The 21,187-nt window shown below is 49.1% G+C and overlaps 2 protein-coding genes across 9 annotated transcripts; both read left to right on the forward strand.

Moving 5' to 3' along the window:
* Positions 1-718: 718 nt before the first annotated feature.
* On the forward strand, positions 719-14,304 carry PRKAG1 (protein kinase AMP-activated non-catalytic subunit gamma 1). 8 transcript variants are annotated; one of them, XM_007107507.4, is made up of 14 exons: positions 745-803; positions 4,755-4,803; positions 6,661-6,752; positions 9,608-9,790; positions 11,323-11,432; positions 11,631-11,712; positions 11,811-11,869; positions 12,018-12,063; positions 12,166-12,220; positions 12,453-12,579; positions 12,688-12,853; positions 13,012-13,049; positions 13,318-13,464; positions 13,599-14,304. In XM_007107507.4, exons 5-14 carry the CDS (start codon positions 11,361-11,363, stop codon positions 13,701-13,703), a joined length of 897 nt encoding a protein of 298 aa, XP_007107569.1. In that variant the 5' UTR covers positions 745-803; positions 4,755-4,803; positions 6,661-6,752; positions 9,608-9,790; positions 11,323-11,360; the 3' UTR covers positions 13,704-14,304. The 8 variants fall into 8 exon arrangements, 7 of the variants coding, with proteins under 7 accessions (XP_007107567.1, XP_007107569.1, XP_028347176.1 ...); XM_055085645.1 differs by lacking the exon at positions 745-803 and adding an exon at positions 3,295-3,872; XM_028491375.2 differs by lacking the exon at positions 9,608-9,790.
* A 3,098-nt stretch (positions 14,305-17,402) lies between these two features.
* Positions 17,403-19,965, forward strand: DDN (dendrin). The gene is made up of 2 exons (XM_007107509.3): positions 17,403-17,611; positions 18,019-19,965. Exons 1-2 carry the CDS (start codon positions 17,403-17,405, stop codon positions 19,889-19,891), a joined length of 2,082 nt encoding a protein of 693 aa, XP_007107571.2. The 3' UTR covers positions 19,892-19,965.
* The last annotated feature ends 1,222 nt before the right edge of the window (positions 19,966-21,187 follow it).

Consider the following 21,187-nt stretch of genomic DNA (forward strand, 5'->3'; position numbering starts at 1 on the left):
TTTTGGTTGTTGGTTTTTTTTTTTTTTCGTTTTTTTTTTTTTCGGTTTTTTTTTTTTTTTTTTTTTTTTTAGTACCCCGCCTGTATAATTGCATCAGAATTCCCTCTCCCCTGCCCCGCCCTCCCCCGTGCCCCATGTTCGTATTTTGGGTTGGTTTACACTTGCACATATTCAATTTTCAGTTTTTCCCCTTTACGGTCTTCTCCCCTCACCTCCAGGACCCTCCCTCCCCCTTTTTAAAAAATAAATCTCTGACAAGTGTGAATCCCGTGAAGACTTTATTTTGTGTTGTGTGTATCCTGTACAGCAAGGTTGGTCCTTCGTAACAACGGATGAAATGATTCCCTTTTTTAAAGCGCCCTCTCTCCCTCCACCCCCAGCGCCCCTGTCCTTGGCATGTTTTGTATCAGCGATCATTCTGAACTGTACATAATTTATGTTGCAAGAGGCAAACGGCAAGTTTTGGATTTTGCTTCTTCCAAGTTTGTTTTTAAACGACAAATAAAAAAAGAACATTTTAAATACAAGCGGCTCCGTCCCGTCACCCTCGCCGTCGGTGGGATCCCTTAGGTGCGGGAGGACCGCGGGGGACGGAGGGCGGTTTCGGAGGCCAGGCCACGCCGGAAGGGTCAGCTCCCCGCCTTCCGCCCTTGGCTTGCGTCAGTCCTGACGTAGGCGGAAGTGGCGTCGCGGCACCGGACGTGGGGCGGGACCGGACGTGGGGCGGGACCTTCCCCGCCTCCCGCCCTGGGCAAGCTTCCTAAAGCGAAAGAACCCAGCCGGCGTCTGTCGCGATGGAGGCGGTGAGGAGAGCGGGAGGGCTGCGGGAGGGCGCTGTGGAGCTTGAGACCCCCGTCACGGGAAGGGGAGGCCGGGGCCGGCGCTGGTGCCCAGTAAACGAGAAGCAGGGTGTCCTATCCCGTGACCCTGCCCCTCCGCTCCTTCGCTGAGTGCATCTCCTAGGACTGGGCCGCGCCCGTGCCTGCCTTCGGTCCGTGGTACTTTTAGCCCGAGCGGGCAGTGACTCCTAGCTCCCTCCTTGGAACCTACGCACGCCTTGGCGATGTCGGGCCTCCTTTCCTTTTAGCGCCTCGAGCACTTCAGAGGTTTGCCTGAGAGAGAAGGGTTGTGAGCCAGCTTTCCTGGGTGAAGCAGGGGGTTCCGAGGGACCCCCCGCTTGCAGGTAGCACCTGGTCCCCAGTTGTGTGAGTGTGATAAACGCAGTCCTTGGCAGGAGGGACGTCTGAAAGACTTTTATACTGCATTGAGGTGTCCAGCGAGGTGACATATCCTTCATGAGACTGAAAAGTGGGGTTTCCCTGAAGGAGGGAATCTTTCAGTGTTAGAGGCCACTGTGTCCCTGATCTAGTTTAGGTCACGCCCTGCTCTGCGATTCTAAGCAGGTGTGTTGGCATAGCTCCTTCTTGGCAGGCAGGCATTGACGGATTGTGGCAGGTCCCTGTCATCCAGAGTTGCTGCAGATTGCCTACTACCTGTTTGGACCCATCCTCTCTCTCCGGAGCCTTTGTCTAGTACTCTGGAACCTTTCCCATTCACTTCCCTCCATGTCTCCTTTGTCAGGCAGAGTAACTCTAACTACCTTGGTTTTTATCATGTGCTACTGTAGTTGTGTGAGGGCTGCAGGTTCACCTTTCTTTGGATCAGTTACATGCCCAGGGTCATTCCCTTACTGTACCCTTTGTTTGCCTGCAGAGAGGTTATGTCCCTAAGGTTATAAAGAAGAAACCAGACCAAAGTGGTAAAATGATTTGCAGCTGGTCACCCAGGCAAGGGAGTAAGTTCTTACAGATGAAGAGAATTTTGAGCAAGAATAAAAGGTCTGATTTCATTAAATTCAAAATAACATTATTTTTTACTTACTTATAAATGTATTATGGTTTACAAAGCATTTTAATACAGGTTTTCTAATTTAGCCCTCATACTTTATGTACTGGATTAGGTTTTTGGAATAGAAATAGTTTTGAAAAGAAAAAAAAGGGGAGTTCCCTGGCGGTCCAGTGGTTAGGACTCAGCCTTTTCACTGCCAGGCCTGGGTTTGATCCCTGGTGGGGGGACTAAGATACCGCAGGCCACGCGTCTTGGCCAATAAACAAATAAATAAATTGAATAAAATAAAGAAAAAAGAAAACTGCTTTGAAAATGCTTAGCCTAACTGGAGTGGGGGTGAGGGCAAGTCAGTGACAGCTGTTATTTAAGGTAGACTGTAATAAATGCTAGCATCAAGATGCAGAAAAAGGACCGTGGCAGCATAGAGGAGGGAGAAATTGCTGTCAGCCCACGAGAGGGCATTGCAGGTTGAGAGAACAGTGTGAGCAAGGGCATAGAAACTGGGGCATGTAGAGATTAATTGGGGTGAGCCAGTGGCCTGATGTTGCTGGAGCTTTGGATTTTGGTCACAGTTGGAGAAATGACTGGAAAATGGAAAAGTAGGCTGGGGTCAGGTTGAAGATATTGCATACCACATTAAGTTTGAACTTTGTTTTGTAATAAGAGGACCCATGGAAGATTCATGAGCAAGGTAGTGAGTGTACTTTAGGAATATTCCTAATGGCTTTCTGTAAATGGATGAAGCTGCTTCAGGAAGTAGTGAGTTCTTGGTTGCTGGAGTTGAAAGTCCCTTCCAAACCTGAGGTGCTTGGTGAGAGAACTTGGTGACAGCATGAAAGACAAATTGAAGAGGAAATAGACTTCCTCTTATCTAAACTGGCAGGGAGACCAGCTTAGAGAATGCTATGGAAGTGGGATGTAAAAGGCTGAGTTAAAGCTGTGAAAGTGGAAAGGAGAGAGATGGCTTTGAGGCATTTCTAACATAGCAGCTTAGGTGATAGATGTTAAGGACAAGTTTAGGTCATGCCCTGCTCTGTCATTCTAAGCAGACATGTTGGCATAGCTCGTTCTTGGAGGAATCAAGACCACAGTTCTAGGCATCAGGGAAGACAGCAATGCAAAAACAAAGGTGGGACCCACAGTAAGAATAATAGGATTGGCGGGACAGATGCTGTTCTGTTCTGTGTTGACGCATTTGAGGAGTCTCTGTGACATCTGTGGTGGTCCAGCAAACAACTGAAAATGTGGATCAGGAGTTTGGAAGAAATTGTGAGTCTATGTGTCAGATCTAGGGTGTGTCTCTGAAAATAGTATTTTGCACAAGTGCCCTATGTTATTAAATGTAGAGAGAGTGGACATAATTACCCCACTCCTGTGTGGAGAAACAGGCAGAAAGATAAAGTCATATTCAATTGTGTCTGACTCTTATGTAGGTATCTGTGTCTCTGTTTAGCTGTATGTCTCTTTTCTCTCTCTGTAACTTAATCTTAGGTCTCTCTGTTCATATCAGTGTGTATCATTATCAATTTGAGAGTTAAAAAACAAAACAGTTGAGAGTTATATGCAAACCCCCATGCTAGGTGGTATGAGGGAGTGATACAAAGAAGTATCTGATAGTTCCAGGCTTCCAGGAATTTACAGTCTGTCTGGATAGATAACGAACAAAATAACTGTAGCGCAGTGCGGTAAATAAGTATCATACGCTGGGTACAATAATTTCTACAGAAGTAGCTGTTTCTGTGTCTTTGTATAGATCTTTGTAAGACTGCTTTACTGCTAAACAGACCTCTTTCCCACTTAGAAGTGATGAGGCTGTTGTTCCAATAGTTTTGCCAAAATGCCAGGCCATGCTGATAGCCTTATGCTGCCCAGACAGAAGAGAGGGAGATTATCCCCTGCCCACACCCTGGCCCATTAGAGGAGGGAAGTTTAGGGCTGTCCTGCCAACTTGACCCTGTTTACCAGCCAACCTCCCAGGTTCAAGCCAAGGCCTTTAACTTCATGTTACTACAGCAGCTGTGGAGGTAAAGTATGGCTTTAAGTTAGTTTGGGGATATTACCCAGACAGAGCAAAATAGAGCCAAAACTGTTGATTCCAGCCGACAAAAATTATCATGATCTCTCCTGGGTTCCTAGATAACAATGAAATTTCCAAATGTTCCCACTTGAGGGAGCAGAGAGATGGTTCTGAAGGTTTCTCTATATTCAGAGCACTTTCTAATCTCAGACCGTCATGAACAAGGAGACTTGGAAAACCAGCACCCTCTGGGCTATATCAGCCTTTGACTCACAAGGGTGCTGAGAGGACTCAGTTCCCTAGTTTCAGAACATTTATCCTTCTTATCTACCCCTCAGTCATTCAAACTTTGACTCTCCCTGGTAGTCAGCTGCTGGGATCCTCCCCAGATGTGGCCCCCTCTCACGGTAAGGGGTACGTCAGTGACTCAGGCGCCCACAGCTACGCTTAGTGACTGTTTGGGGGAAAGCAGTATTGTCTCTCTGGCTTCCATATTTTTATAAAATAGGTCTGTGAGAGCCTTGTGGGGCCAACCTTAAGCTCATATTTTCTAGTCTCAGCTTTTAAGACCTAATGTTTCATTAGGCAAGGTAGTATATAAGGGCATGAGCTTTGGAACAGCACAGATCTGTATTCAAATCCCCATTCCACCCTTTGCCAGCCATGCGACCTTGGGCAGGTTGCTTAATATTTCTTGAACCTAAGTTTCCTAATCTGCGAAAATAAGGCTAATAATAGTATTCACCTCAGGGTTATTATAAAGATTAAATGAGATAATATTTCTGAAGGACAAGGAAGTCATTAGTTAACCAGCCCTTTCCCTACTGTTGCTAGGCTCAAATGGATGGAGCCTAAGAGAGGCTGAATCTTTGTTCCTCTGTCTCTCCAGGTCACTTCTTCAGATAACTACTCAGCTCTGGAAAATGAACATCCTCAAGGTAAGTTTACTGAAGAAAGGAAACTGGTATGAAAACCAGTTTCATACCAGTAGCCCAATCCTAATTTGTCTTCAGCAGTGCTTTTGAATTTCTCCCGGAGTCCTCCCTGGGAAGATCAAAGCTGGGCCGGATAATGTGCCAAACCACATAAATCAGGAACAATGATTTGGCAAGATCACCTAGGAATAAATCTCGGGCGGGGTGAGGATGATTAATATCTTCAGTTGTCAAACCACTTGAGAGAAACTTTTGAGGTACAGGGAAAGCTTCCATAGGCAACTCTGGGCTGGCTAACCATGGTTTAGATGTCCCTGGTAGGGACTTCCCTGGTGGTCCAGTGATTAAGACTCTGTGCTTCCAATGCAGGGGGTGCAGGTTCCATCCCTGGTTGGGGAGCTAAGGTCCCACATGCCGTGCAGCCAAAAAAGAAAGAATAGTGAATGAATAAATGAGTTGAGACTGCCAAAAAAAAAAAAAAGTCCCTGGTATGTTCTGAGTAGCCCAGAAACAAAGCCACTAGGATTTTATCATACAGCGATCTCACTAAAACCACTGGGTATACACAAGAAATTATAGAAAGGACTTGAAACCCTTAGAACTAATCTAGAAATAGAGGCACTAAACGCTAAAATTCAGGGCACAGGAGAAGGCATTTCCAGGAGTGGTCCAACCCTAGGTCATCTAGAAAGAAGCAAAATTTATAGGCATCTCTGGTAAAGAATTTTGCCCAGGAACACTCCTAGTCTTCCTAGGACATGTTTATGGCATTAGGAATACACACTTTCTCAGAGGATTGAAATATGGGCTGAGAGCCTAGGACATATTATTAAAGGTCCGTGAGTTCGCCACAAGAATTTTTTAAATGTTCTGTTTTCATGTTGGTATCCAAAAAAGTTACTATAGTCATATTTTGAATTACCTAGATGATTCTTCATAATTGAGTACTGACCCATGATATCAGTGCTTATTTTGTGTTTCTGAGTGCATTCGCATTAGCACCAACTGAGGCAGGGGTAAGAAACTCAAATTGTCTCCACGGATCAAGCAGTGACGTGAGCTGCGTCTGACTACAATAACCTGTAGATCTCGTTGCATCTAAAAGGAGGCAGCGACTATCCAGGTCTGGTCAATTGCTACTATTCGGGAATTCACAACCTACTTTTGTCAGATCTTCTGATTATGAAAAGAAACTGAGAGTTTGGATTTTTATGTAAATCTCCAGATTTTTTTAATTGGGCAACTGATTTAAATTATTTTAAAAATCCTGGGAAAACCAAGTCAAATATGTTTGTAGGCCTGTAGCCTGGAATGATAGTATTTAACTATCAGTGTAGCATGTCTTAAACTGGTATCAAAAGACATGTTCTTGGGAGTCTGTGAGTTTTCAAATTTGAGGAACAATGGTGGCCTTCCAGTTAAAGATGGTGGATTGAATACATGCATCTACTTTCGCTCCTTCACAAAACGCCACTAAAACCATGAAGGAATTTTTTTTAAAAGGTACATAACCACCAGACTAGGGAGAACAAGAGAGGAGATAATAGCAATGAATTTTTGGAAGCTGGAAAGCAGACAGAAGTGTGGTAAGTGACTTAGCAGACCTGAGAAAACTGAATTATAAACTAGCAGTGAGGAGAGCCCAAAAGCATTGAAGGTCTAAGAAGCAGTCAGATCCCAAGACTCCCTACCCCACTGAGTGCAGCTGGGAAACTCCCATCCCAACTTTGGCAAAGACCGGAGGTATGGAAAGGGGCGCCGGCCCAGTTGAAGGCAGAGGTACTGTGCTGAAAACAGGAGCATGAAGTGAACTATACTGGATGCTGAGACCCCAGCCCTTTTCCCCCATTCGGTTTTCAGAGTGCTAATAGAAAAGACTTCATCCTCCAAGCACAAAATTGCATGAATAATCCTTCTCTTCAGAATCCCATTGAGGGGAAAGCCCTAAAAATGTAAGTATTGAGTGTTCCCCATCTAAATGGTTCACCGTCAACAAGGTTCATTTACAGACATAGAGCTTCTAATCAGCTTTAAAGACTCCACTTTTAAAATATGGTTTGAATCCTCCTTTAAACCAAGGATTACCAGACATCTAAAGAAAGCCTGTAACATGAAAAAAGTGATCCAAACCTGCCCCCCACAAATGGAAAAAAAACAAACAGGAAAAAAAAGCAACAGAAGGGAAAAGTCAATGCATAGAGAAGAGAACTTTAAAAATTGACGTTAATGGGGCTTCCCTGGTGGCACAGTGATTGAGAGTCCGCCTGCCAGTGCAGGGGACACGGGTTCGCGGCCCGGTCCGGGAAGATCCCACATGCCACGGAGCAGATAAGCCCGTGCGCCACAACTACTGAGCCTGCGCTCTAGAGCCTGTGAGCCACAACTGCTGAGCCGGCGCGCCGCAACTACTGAAGCCCGCGTGCCTAGAGCCCATGCTTCGTGACAAGAGAAGCCACTACGGTGAGAAGCCCGCGCACCGTAATGAAGAGTAGCCCTTGCTCACCACAACTAGAGAAAGCCCGCGCGCAGCAGCAAAGACCCAATGCAGCCAAAAGTAAATAAATTTATTAAAAATAAAATTTAAAAATTAACATTAATGCATACTCAGATAAAGAATATTTCCACCATGAAACAAGTATAGGAAGTAATTTTTTTAAGAAAAGCAGTTTTCAGAAAACAAAAAAGGAGCTCTTGGAAATTAAAAATATAATAGCAAAAATTTTAAACTGAGTAGGAGGTGTGGAAAATCAAGTTGAAGAAATCTCTCATAAAGTAGAATTAAAAATCAAAGAAGTGGACTCACAGACATAGAAAACAAACTTATGGGTACCAAAGAAGAAAGGAGGGGGATAAATTAGGAGTATGGGATTAACAGATATAAACTACTATATATAAAATAGATAAACAACAAAGTCCTACTGTATAGCACAAGGAACTGTATTCAATATCTTGTAATAAACTATAATGGAAAAGAAAAAATCAAAGCAGAGGAAAGTAGGAGAGAAAAGATACAGTAGTTAGTACCTCCTTATCCTCGGGGTATACATTCCAGGACTCCCAGTGGATGCCTGAAACCGCAGATACTATGAAACCCTGTATATATTATGTTTTTTCCTATCTATACATACATACATACATACCTATGAAAGTTTAATTTACAAATTAGGCACAGTAAGAGATTAACAAGAGTAACTAATAACGAAATAGAACAGTTATAACATATATTAAGAGTTACGTGAATGGGGTTGGTCGGTCTGTCTGCCTCTAAATATCTTATTGTACAAATTTAATGCCTTTTCCATCTTGACTAAGCCCTTATCACACACTGACCCCGTAACTTTTGCAGTTGGAGGTGCAACGGCAAAACTAGCATGAATTCCTTTTTCATTCTTCACAGTTTCACAGATAGAAGACTCATTGTTTTCTTTTTTTAATCAGTGAATTGTGTTTATGCTGATTCTTTTTTTTTTTAATTTAACATTTTATCTTTATTTATTCATTTTTGGCTGCGTTGGGTCTTCGTTGCTGCATGCAGGCTTTCTCTAGTCGCGGCGACTGGGGGCTACTCTTTGTTACAGTATGCGGGTTTCTCATTGCGGTGGCTTGTCTTGGTGCTGAGCACAGGCTCTAGGCGTGCGGGCTTCAGTAGTTGCGGTGCATGGGCTCAGTAGTTGTGGCTCACGGGCTCTAGAGCGCAGGCTCAGTAGTTGTGGCACACAGGCTTAGTTGCTCCGTGGCATGCGGGATCTTCCCAGACCAGGGATTGAACCCATGTCCCTGCTTTGGCAGACGGATTCTTAACCGCTGCGCCACCAGGGAAGTCCAGAAGGTTCATTCTTATCATAGTTCTCAGCATATGATTTTTTTTCTTTCCCTTAATTAAGTCAAGAACTTTCACCTTTTCACTTATAGGAAGCACTTTGGGGCTTCAGTTTTACATATCCGAATTGCCAGCATCACTATTCTTGTGCTCTGTGGCCGGCCATTATTAAGTAAAATAAGGGTTACTTGAACACAAACACTGTGATACAGCGACAGTCAATCTGATAACTGAGAGGGCTACTAAGTGACTAACGGGCGGGATATGCTGGACAAAGGGACGATTGACGCCCAGGGCTGGAACTGAGCTTAATGGCAAGAGATTTCATCATGTTGCTCAGAATGCCGTGCAATTTAAAACTTATGAATTGTTTATTTCTGGAATTTTCCATTTAATATTCAGACTAGAGTTGACCACGGGTAACTGAGACCGTGGAAAGTGAAACCTTGGATAAGGGGGAGGCTACTGTATTTTAAAAACAACAACAACAACAAAAACAAACCTTAAAGGGTCAGTTTTGGAAGTCCAATATCTAAATAATAGGAGTTACAGAAAGAGAAAAATGACAACACAGAGGGAAGGAAACAATCAAGGAAGTAATTCAAAAACATTTCCTGGAACTGAAGAACATTAGTTTTCATGTTGAAAGGACTCATTGAATATTCAGCACAATGGGTGAAATTGTCCCACCCAAAGCACAATCATCATGAGATTTCAGAACACTGGGAACAAAGAGAAGATCCTGAGTTTCCAAAGAGAAAAAAACAAGTCACGTACAAAGAATCAGAATTGCCTGGGACTCCGGACTCTCAACAACACCAGAAGCTGGAAGGCAGTGAAGCAGTGCCTTCAATATTCTGCAGGAAAATAAATTCCAACCTAGAATTCTGTATCCAGCCAAATTATAATTCAAAGATGAGGGTAAAATAAAGATATCTGCAGGCTACAAGGTCTCAAAAAATTTACTTCCCATGCACCCTTTCTCAGGAAGCTACTGGAAGATGTGCTCCACCAAAACAAGGGAGTAATCAAAAAAGATGAAAACATGGGATACAGGACACAGGAGTGCCAGTACAGGAGAGACGTGAAAGGGCTCCCCTGGATGGTGATGAAGGAAGATCTAAGGATGACAGCAGTGCACACCAGGCACACCAGCCCAGATCTGAGCAGGTCAGAAGGCTCCAGAGAGACTTCTTTGGGTAGTTTAAATTGTTAGACTATCTCATGCTTCTGAACTTCTTGAAAGGAGAGTTAAACAATTGGTAAAGAGTTTGGGGATTGAATTAGTTATAAGTACTATGCATAGAGAACTAAGCAAACAAAAAGACAAGACAGTTATTAACTCCAAGGAAAACAAAAAGTTGTGAAAGAAAAAAAAAAATCAGACTTTACTACTTGACTTAGCTCTGAATAATGAATATTTAGTCAAAATTATTTAAATACTGATGTAACCAACCTTACAGTTTAACTTCTGGGAGAACGGAGCGATGGGAGGTGCATGTTTATAATGGGGTCCTGGTAGGAAAGAGAATTGAAAATTCTCATCTTCCTTGCATGATAATAGATAATGCCTCTCATCTTCCTTGCATGATAATGGTTAATGCCTACAAGTGAATTTAAAAAGTAGCAATATAAGCATGTTATTTATAGACAGAAATAAGTACCAAAATACTCAGCTAAAAGAGGTCTCATCTCTGGGAGGAGTAGTACAAGGAGGTGGGTGCTAGGGACTGCAGTTTTTCTTAACAAAATTTGTAGACCTGTTTGACTCTTTAAACTGTGTACCTGTATAACTTTGGTAAAAAATTAAAAACAAACAACTGGCGTAGGATTTAAGAGTGTGAACTTTGGAATCAGGTAGATCCATGTTTGAGTCTTTCTTGTTACTAATGGTATGACCTTGAGCAGTTTTGTTTGTTTGTTTGTTTGTTTTTGCTGCTTTCCACCTGTTTTCTCAGCTGAAAAATGGGGGCAATATTTATTTGCCTTGCAGATTAAATGGTGTAATATTTTTAAGTACACATAGCATACTATGTAGCACATTTGGGCTATTATTTTGGGGCTTGCTTCTCCAGTTGAGAGCAAGCAGTTAAAATCAGGGAAATGGAAAGGTAAACCCAGCCAGGGTCTCTCATTTGTCTAGGGTAGGTGGGATGATTTCTGATTCACAGCGTCATCCCAAGATGGACTCTCAGGTGTTTGGGGCCAGGTTGATTGAGCACTGGGCTTTAACTTAGTGTTGTTCTGAAATGGCCCAACTTGGACCGTGACTTTCTCATCTGTGGGTCTTAGAAGAATTTTAAGAAGTTTACTTGGATTTTAAGAAGCTTAATTACATCTTAATTGAGAAAAGAGAACAAGTGAAAATGTGCTAAGTACATGAAAAGGAAAATGAGTTAAAGATGAGAAAAAAAGCTTTTAGACTAGAATAGGTTAGTGAAAGTATTACAGACTTTGTTTTTGTCAGCCATCTTTTGGCTAAGGAGCCAATAGATATAGTTCTGCCTGGGGGTGGGGTTGGATGAAATGGTTTCTAAGGGGTTTATCCAGGTGTTGTGGGAACAATAGGAACAAAACAGAATAGGGGGCCTTATAAAATCATGCTGTAAATATCTGAGCAACTACAATACTTTTATTTTCTGCCTCTTTTGATTGTGAGTTGTTGCATGGAAGGAAGCTACTAACTATCCCACCCTATGCAGAGACTCCAGAATCCAACAATAGCGTGTATACTTCCTTCATGAAGTCTCATCGCTGCTATGACCTGATTCCCACAAGCTCAAAATTGGTTGTATTTGATACTTCCCTTCAGGTAGGTGAAGTCCTCTTTTCCCTCCCACTTCCTCAGAGCCTCTGGTTCAATACCTCTCATCCTACTTCATCCCAAGGGTAATACCCTTGTCCTTCTATGGGGTTAGGCTCATGTTTTCCCCAACATACCCAATTCCTATTCTTTTAAAGTCCTGCCCCCTGGGAATTTTCCTTTGTGACTGTTACTCTTTCATTACAGGTGAAGAAAGCTTTCTTTGCTTTGGTGACTAATGGTGTCCGAGCTGCCCCTTTGTGGGATAGTAAGAAGCAAAGTTTTGTGGGTAAGCAGAAGTTGTTGGAACACAGTTTTACTGGCATCTTGTGCTGGGCAGGGAGAGAAGCTTTGAGCAGTGCTGAGGGCTCTTATCTTGGCCTCTAGGCATGCTGACCATCACTGATTTCATCAATATTCTGCACCGCTACTATAAATCAGCCCTGGTAAGGAGCCTTAGCTCAAAACCACTTAGACCAAAACCACTTTCCCTGCCCAGAGTCCCTCATTCTCATTTCCTTTCTTCCAAACAAACTACAAGGGGTTAATGAAGCAGGGAGATCAAGTTGCAAGTTCTGTTGCTTCTGCTTTCAGGTACAGATCTATGAGCTGGAAGAACACAAGATAGAAACTTGGAGAGGTATGTAGAGAACTGGGGGTTGTAAAAGGATAAAGGGATGGAAAGTTTCCTGGGAAACAGTTTTTCATGGTGGTGTTTTGTGAACCTCCCTTTTCCCTTCAGAGGTGTACCTACAGGACTCCTTTAAACCACTTGTCTGCATTTCTCCTAATGCCAGGTGAGTTCCAGCTAACCATTTGTCCAGAGGGGAAAGAGCCTTGCCATCATCATAGCTAAGGCCCTAGGTACCCAAATAAGGACGGACGGACACACACACACACACGTCTAGTCTGAACACTGCTCCTCTCCCCCAGCCACCTGTTTATAAACAAACTCTAAGGAGTTATTTAATCACCCTCAGGCCCAGCCCAGCACTGTGGAACTTATCATTATCCCCTACTTTCCCACAGCTTGTTTGATGCTGTCTCTTCATTAATTCGAAACAAGATCCACAGGCTGCCAGTTATTGATCCGGAATCAGGCAACACCTTGTACATCCTCACCCACAAGCGCATCCTCAAATTCCTCAAGTTGTTTGTAAGTGCTCCTCACCCCAGTTTTTACTTCTTACATACTTGTCGGAGGGGTATCCAAAGGTGGTTTGAGGGGCCTTGAAAAAAATCAAGATGATGGTTATTTCCTCAGATCACTGAGTTCCCCAAGCCAGAGTTCATGTCTAAGTCTCTGGAAGAGCTACAGATTGGCACCTATGCTAACATTGCTATGGTCCGCACTACTACCCCTGTCTACGTGGCTCTGGGCATCTTTGTACAGCACCGAGTCTCAGCCCTGCCAGTGGTGGATGAGAAAGGTGAGAGATTGGGCAAAAGGAGAGGGAGGGCTCCAGGGAAGCCAGGGAGGCTGTGGGAAAATCTGCTGTTCCCTCAGCTCAGCCCGGAGGGTGATTCTATAGGCAGGGGGAGCCTTGGATGCCAGATCCTCCTTGCTGAGCTGCCTCTGTCCCCCTAGGGCGTGTGGTGGACATCTACTCCAAGTTTGATGTTATCGTGAGTGATTGTGGAGGTGCTGGGAGGCAGGGAAAGGGGTGGGGTGTTGGACGTGGAGAGGGAGAAGAAGAGAGTCTCTTCTGGGACCTGAGGGTTTTAGAAGCTTCCAAGCTTTCAAATCCTATTTGAAAAGGAATTGAATGAGCTGGGTGTGGCTTGTGGGCATGGCTGACAGCTACCCTAAATCACTCTGGTGAGGTTGGGTGGGCTCGGAGTTTGCAGGCTGGCTCCCTTGCTTCCCTGCATGAATGTTTCTCTCTTTCCCCAGAATCTTGCAGCAGAAAAGACCTACAACAACCTAGATGTGTCAGTGACCAAAGCCCTGCAACATCGATCACATCACTTTGAGGGTGTCCTGAAGTGCTACCTGCATGAGACTCTGGAAACCATCATCAACAGGCTGGTAGAAGCAGAGGTAGGGGAGCCAGCAACCCAGAAGGTGCTGGGGTAGCAACTTTGGTTTGGCATGGAGGGTAGGGGCTGAAGGGCTCACCTTAACTGAGGCTGGCACTAAACATCCCTTTCTCCCTTCCTTATTGCTCTGTGCAGGTTCACCGACTTGTAGTGGTGGATGAGAATGATGTGGTCAAGGGAATTGTATCACTGTCTGACATCTTGCAGGCCCTGGTGCTCACAGGCGGAGAGAAGCCCTGAGCCAGGGGAAGGGGTCTTGCAGCACCAGGGGTTATGCCCCACTCACTGCCTGCCCAAAGCTCTGGGAACCAGAGACGAGAACTTTAGAGAATTGTGACTCTGTTCCCTGCCCGGGAGCCCCCTACCCTTCTACATGGGAGTGAGGGAAGGTGTGGGGGAGGAAGGAGAATGGATTTTTAGCTGTCCTTATCCTCACCCTCGAGGAAAACTTTCAGCCTAGTCCCTGTCCACTTAGACATAGCCCCCTTTCTGTGCTCCTCAGGCAAATTCTGATCTCTGAGAGATCCCCAGACCTCACCCAGCCTTTGCCTCTATCTCTGTCCCTGACTCCACCCTAAGATAATGGACACAACAAAACTCTTCATAAAGATATTTTTATTCATCCTGTTTCATGCTGTATGGAGGAGGCTGAGTCCATTTAATGGCATTTCTTCCCATAATGGGAGTGGGGAGGATCATGGGGAGGAGGGCCTTTGGGTTCCTGTGCTGTATGCATAGGAAGGGAGATGAGACTTAGGTGGAGGGGGAGGCAGAGTGGTTAGCTGAGGTTATTGCTTTTTGTGGCAAACCTAATTAAAATGACAGGAGCCTCTTCATGGTATTTCAGTGTTTGATTTTTGTAGTTGATAGACACTACTACTCCAACCTTCCTACTTCATATGGCTTCTTCAGCTCTTCCTTAATAACAACAATAATAGCACACACACATATATATAAAGCTGTGTGCCAGGCACCATTCTCAGTGCTTTACATATTTTACTTCAGCTAATCCTCAGAACAATAGTAGATACTATTTCAGTTTTACAGATTTTTTTTTTTCTTTTAACTGAGGCACAGAGAGGCCAAGTAACTAGCCTAGGGCCACACCGTTAATAAAAAGTAGAGCTAGGATTTGAGCCGAAATAGTCTTGCTTTAGAGCTCATGCACTTCACCACTACACTAGATTTACTGCCTTTCTAATTCTCTTTTCGTAAATATTCCCCACCCTATTCCCTGCAGTCTCCTTATCACCTCACTTTCTCCTCTGCCTGGACCATAGCTGGCACCCAAGGAAAATCCCATAACAGACTGAGGATCTCCTTTAGGTAGGCAGAGAGATCTGCCACTATCAACTTAGAGAAGGTGGGACTCTTTGGATTTTGCTGAGCTGGCACTGTCTTTGAACTCACAAATCCCTTTCTTCCAAGGTAGATATGAACTGGACAGTGGGGGGTGGGGAGCAGCAGGATTATGGTCGTCACCCCATCAGACCCTTTCCCTGTGCTGAAACCATGTGGACCAAAACAGTAGTCAGCACCGAGCACCGTAAGGACTGCTAGATTGTTGGCTATGAACCAAATTCTGGGTACCATCTCACCACTGCCCTACAGGTATGATAACCATTTCCTATCCAAGATTTGAAAGAATTTCAGAGTAACTCCCGTGTGTATCCCTACCCACACTGTGCCTAAGAACTCGGATGAACCCAGCCATACCATACTGGTTCCTCCAAACCAGGCTTCCTGATGGAACACAGAGAAGCATTAGGGCACTGGTCAGAGGTCAGCTTTCAGTGCTGCATCATGGCTTTGGAGAAGCCCCTGCTTCTGCATTCACCCCTTCGCAGCTCTCATAGCACATTCCCAGACTTGAGGGAGGGAGACTTCCAAGTTATTAGAATTAGGGTATGTTTGTGTGGGGGTGGGTGAATGATGGAAAGGACAGATGTCTCCTTATGTCACATTCCATCATGTCTAGGGAGGAGGCAAGGACTTTTTAAAGCCTTAGGGCTCTGTTGGGACCTGGGTGGAAGGAAGCGCCTTCAAGCAAAGAGACATCGGTGCACCTGGTAGGTGTAAAGTGGGGTCGACTGGATGGGATAGGGGATGTTTGGGTTCTCTCTAAAGGTCCATGTTCGGGAGCAGGAGGCCTGGGTTTTGTTTCTCTGATTCTCAGTAAGTCAGTCTCTGTCCTAAAACAACCCTCCTGGCTCATCACCTTAAAAGGAAGGGTCTGTGCCCAAGGGCTGCATATACTTTGGTGGAAAACAAATTGGGATCTGCGTCTCCCGTTGCCCCCTAAAACCCAACCAGTCAGTCTCAGCGTCTGAGGATGGAGCAGAAAGAAAGACAAGGGACAAAATTTGGGAGCCTCATAGCCTTCTATTCTTACCTGTTCCTCTCAGGAGAGGCGAATTATCCCTTCTTCAGGAACCATTGCCATACACACTCTTTTCTCCCACCTCCCCGCACCCCTCCTCTCCTCTGGAACTGCTGCCATGGTTGCCAGGCATGGTTGCTAAGTCTCTGCATGGAAGGGTTGGCGTGGGCTGTGCTGCCACTAACATTACCATGGTGAATCAGGGGACACCTGGTATAGGCTTGGGGGGAGGGATCATGTAGATGTAAGCAACAACCCTCCCGGGACAGAATGAGCCTAAAAGGTGATGGTCTTGAGCACCACTTCAGGTGGGGGTTGAGTCAGCCAGGCATTGTGGTAGTGGTGATGGAGAGATCTACACTGGGAAATAGGGGCCACTTTTATCATTTCAGTTGCTAGGGGATTAGTTTTGCCAAGGGAGCACGCCATTCCTCCTCTATACCCTCTGAGAGGGTGCAGGTGGGTACGCACCCTAGTCTGTCCTCCATAAAGCTGAGCAGAGCTCAGGCTGAGAACATTATGACCCCCCAAATCCAGGCTTCTGGACTGGGGGAGAGAGGCTGCCTCAGGGAGAGGGCTCCACGGGTGCCCAAGGACAAACATCTTAGAGTGTGGGCAGCTTCGATGGCTAAGACAGACTCCTGTCCTGCTGCACCAGCAGCCCTGAGCACAGCACTGAGAGGGTAAGGAGTTAAGGGTGTGTGTCTGTGCGGGGGGGGGGGGGTGACCCTTTTTGAGCTTGGAGGCAGCTCTCCCCCAGAGTCGCACAAAGGCTGCGTGAAAGCCACCGCCTCCTCCCTCCACCGCGTGGAAGCTGGTTACTCATCTCCTTTCTGCGCCCGAACGCCACTGCCGCTAAAAATAACCCCCCCAGCCGTGGGCCAGCCCCTCCTGCACCCCAGCCCCATGGAAACCAGCAGAGAGTGGCAGGCGGAGACCTTGAGTTCCATTCCCATCACCTCCCTGTCGGAGAAAACAAAGTCCGAGGCAGGAAGTCAGGGGCAGAACGCTGCTGGTCAGGCACCCTGACAGGCAGGAGAATGAAGGGTTAAAACGGCGGGAAGGTTGAAGAAATGGGGGCGGGGGCGCAGGCGCTGTCAGCTTGGCAAGAACAAGAAATCCCCTGCCCACTCGTGCAGGTCCCATCAGGCTTGGGGGACAAGAGCAGTGGGAAGGGGCGCCCAATCCCGGGCCCCAGGAGGCGGTCGTGCACGTGGGGGAGGTAGCAGCGCGGAGCCGTCCGCGCCGTGTCACATGCGCGCGCACACACACAGACAGGCACACACGTGTGCCTGGGTATATATAGTCCCCAGTCGCTGGGCCCGCCGCTCTGCAGTGGGCGCCGGCTCCCCGGGCTGGGAGGGGGCTTTCGGGGCGGGTGGGAGGGTGGGGGGCCGGGGTGGGGTGGGGCAGGATGCTGGATGGCCAGCTATTCTCCGCGGGGCCCGATAGCCCCCGGGAGCTCCAGGATGAGGAGTCTGGCAGCTGCCTCTGGGTGCAGAAATCAAAGCTGCTGGTGATCGAAGTGAAGAGGGGGGGGGGGGGGGGTGGGGGCCAGGATGCTGGATGGCCAGCTATTCTCCGCGGGGCCCGATAGCCCCCGGGAGCTCCAGGATGAGGAGTCTGGCAGCTGCCTCTGGGTGCAGAAATCAAAGCTGCTGGTGATCGAAGTGAAGACTATTTCCTGTCATTATAGTCGCCGCGCCCCTCCTCGACAGCTCATGGACTTCCAGGCCAGCCACTGGGCCCGCGGGCCCCAGAGCCGCACGTGAGTGAAGGAGGGGTAAGGGGAAGAGAGTGCTGGGGCAGGGATTGGGGTCCGGACCTTCCCGTGGGCACCAGCCAGGGCTGCGGTTCCCCCTTCTCTTTCCCACGCCTCCCCCCACCCCATCCCGAGGGCTGGGGCTTGACTCATCCCGCTTGTTTGGGGGGACAGGAGTGGGCGTGAGAAAGGGCAGATGAGATGGGGCAGACGCTGTTAAAGTGTGTATGGAGAGATGGTGAGGAGTCCCGCTTCGACTTCAACCCTAACATATACGCACGTGCACACGCGCACACACTCACACACTCCCCTCCACGAGGCGGCCCCAAGTGGTCTGCAGCGCTCCCAGCTCCCCGGACCTCGGCTCCCTTCCCCCACAAACTGCTCACCTGGGTTCCTGCTCATTGTCCCAGGTGTGGGCCGCGCCCGGGATCCCCTGAGCCGCCGCCCCGCCGGCCCTGGGCCTCCAGGGTGCTGCAGGAGGCGACCAACTGGCGGGCGGGGCCCCCGGCCGAGGCCCGAGCCCGGGAGCAAGAGAAAAGGAAAGCGGCATCGCAGGAGCGGGAGGCCAAGGAGACTGAGCGAAAAAGGCGCAAGGCTGGTGGGGCCCGAAGGAGTCCTCCTGGTCGGCCCCGCCCGGAGCCTCGGAACGCCCCTCGGGTGGCCCAGCCTGCAGGGCTCCCAGCTCCCTCACGGCCGGAGCGCCTGGGGTCCGTGGGGCGACCGCCCCGTCCATCCGCGCAGCCGCAGAGCAATCCAGGGGCGGCGTGGGCGGGGCCCTGGGGAGGTCGGCGGCCAGGGCCCCCCAGCTACGAAGCTCACCTGCTGCTGAGAGGTGCTGCCGGAATGGCCCCGCGACGCCGCTGGGACCGGCCGCCACCCTACGTGGCTCCGCCCTCTTACGAAGGCCCCCACAGGACCCTGGGGACTAAGCGAGGACCCGAGCCCTCGCAGGCGCCCGCCTCTTCAACCCCTGCTCCGACCAGGACAGAGGGAGGGTGCACAAAGAAGAGGCTAGATCCTCGGATCTACCGGGACGTCCTAGGGGCCTGGGGTCTCCGTCAGGGCCGGGGTCTCCTGGGGGGATCCCCAGGCTGTGGAACAGCCAGGCCAAGGCTGGAGTCCGGTAAGGCGGCCGCGGAGAGAAGCCTGAGGCTGGCTGCTGCCGGCCTGAAGAGTGGTAGCGACGGCCATCCCCAAGCCAAAGCTGCTGGGAACCCAGGCACGGAGACAGTTCTTGCGGGGTCTGCACCTGCCACTCCCAGCCCCCCGCGTCCTGCTCCCCGGTCCAGGCCCCATGCCAAGGGCTCCCGGGAAGGGAGAGAAGGGAGAGAACAGAGCTGGCTCCCCAAGTGCTGGATGCCCTCCGTTAAAAGGCAGCCGCCCCGACATAGCCAGACCCTCCCCAGACCCTGGGCTCCGGGAGGCACGGGATGGAGGGAGTCCCTGGGTCATAGAGAGGAGGCCGGACCCGAGACCTTGGAGGGTTGGAAGGCGACCCGCCGCCCCCACACCCTGCCCCGAAGTTCCCGTGGCCCGGCTCGTGGGGAAGGCGTCTTTGTCATTGACGCCACTTGCGTGGTGATACGGTCCCAGTATGTTCCGACCCCTCGAACCCAGCATGTGCAGCTTTTGCCCGCTGGGGTGCCGCGCCTTGTGGGGAATGCCCCCACCCAACTGAGGCCCAACAAGGAGGAGGGAGAGGGGGCCGCGGTCCTTCCCTCCCCTTGCCGAAAGCTGCTGTTGAGCAGTCGCCCTTCACAGCAGCCCGGTGGGGGACGTGGGCTCGAAGCTGAGGGCGGGAAGTCCGCGGACTCCTCACTGGAGGAGCGCGCCTCCCGCATCTTGGGGCTCCCGGTTGGCGAAGTAAACCTGCAGGATGCCCCCACGCAGCCAGGTAGCCCAGAGCACTCAGCCTTAGGCCCAGCGGCTTCGGGAGGCGCGCGCCGTGCCGAGGGCTCGGAGGAAGTGGCGGCGGTCCCGCGGCGCGCAGCCCGGGGCTGGGCGCGGACCCCGGGGCCCTATGCCGGGGCCTTGCGGGAAGCCGTGTCCCGCATCCGCCGCCACACCGCCCCGGACTCCGACTCCGACGAAGCTGCGGAGCTCAGCGTCCATAGCAGCTCTTCTGATGGAAGCGACACAGAAGCTTCGGGCGCCTCCTGGCGGAACGAGCGGACCGGGCCCCCGGAAGGCGGGAAGGCAGCCGAGCTGAGCGACAATATCCGAGAGATTCTAGATGTCATCAACCGAACCGAGGAGGTCCTCTTCGGGGGCGAGGGACACTAAGGGGACCCCACAGGGAAATAGGGAGCGACAGTGAGAGGCCCTTTATTGTATTTGTGTCCCCTTTCTTCCTCACAGACTTCCTTGTACCTCTTACCTGTTCCCGTACTCAAAATAGAAGGCGCACAGATGAAAGGAAAGGAAGCATATGTCAATTCATGATTTTTTTTTTTTTTCAGGAGAGATGAGGGTGCGCAGTAGACTTTAACGTTTGCTCCATTCAGGGCACTCGGGTAAGGTCTTCAGCAGGGGCCGACGCACTAGGCATGGAGCTGAGCAGAGAGGCCTAGCCAGGATAAGGCAGGAGGACAGGGATGGGATAGGGCAACTTCAGGGCAGGGCCTCTGGGCAGGAGGGGGAAAGTTATGGAGAGGCTTCGGACTGAGGTGACCAGGTGACGGAGAGGCCCTTGGCAGAAGAGGAGGGGCTCTTGGCAGAAGCCACCAGCAAAGCAGGAAGAGGACTCACTTTGGTGTCACAGGTTTTGGCTTCCAATCCCAACTCTGACACTGGTTTGCCGGGTGACCTTAGGCAAGTCGCCTCCCCGCTCCAGGCCCTGTAATATGTAAAACAAGGGAGTTCTAACGTCCATCCCTGATGTTTTGGAGTCCTTGGGGAGGCGTTTATCTACTCCTCCCCTCCACAAGCCAAGACAGTTAGGAATAAGTGAACAGAGTCTGAGGGTCCCTGGGTGGCTTCTTTGACACCTGCATTCACTCTCAATTCAAGAGACTGTGCAGTGTTTGCAGAAGAGCCGAGTAAGTGGGCAAGGGCTCCTATTCCAGTCTCAGGTTTAGGCGTAGGATCCCCAAGGCAGTGCAGGGTGGTGGCCTTGTCACTGTCCCTGGCTTGTGGTGGTCTGAGCTGAGCAGCTTGGGACTTTTTTAGGCCTTCCCCTTTTCCTCCTCCCCAGTGTTCCTTAGTGATGCTCTGAATAGTTACCACGATTTCCCACTCAGGTGGTATCACGCATCTGAGAGAACCCTGAGAATGTCTTGCATGTCTGCCTCTTCCAGAAACCAGCCAGGGAAGGAAGAGGGAGGCTGGTCCCCAAAAGCCTGTAGGTGTGGGGTGTGATACTCGCTGTAGCCACTACGGGGCGCGCGCAGGTCGCGGATTTCCCTGGTAGCTAGTCCGCGAGTCCCCCCAACCCCGGCGCTGCCAGTTAATCAACTGCTCCCTAGTTACTGCGCGCGGGTCCTCCGCCTTGCTGTCTCCAGTCTTGCGAGATCGGGAGCAGGCCTCTGGCCTTGCAGACCTCTGGAGCGCGCGGAGCCCCTCTTTGTACTGTCCACACCA

This window comes from Physeter macrocephalus, chromosome 6 (assembly GCF_002837175.3).
Source record: "Physeter macrocephalus isolate SW-GA chromosome 6, ASM283717v5, whole genome shotgun sequence".
Lineage (NCBI taxonomy): Eukaryota > Metazoa > Chordata > Mammalia > Artiodactyla > Physeteridae > Physeter > Physeter macrocephalus.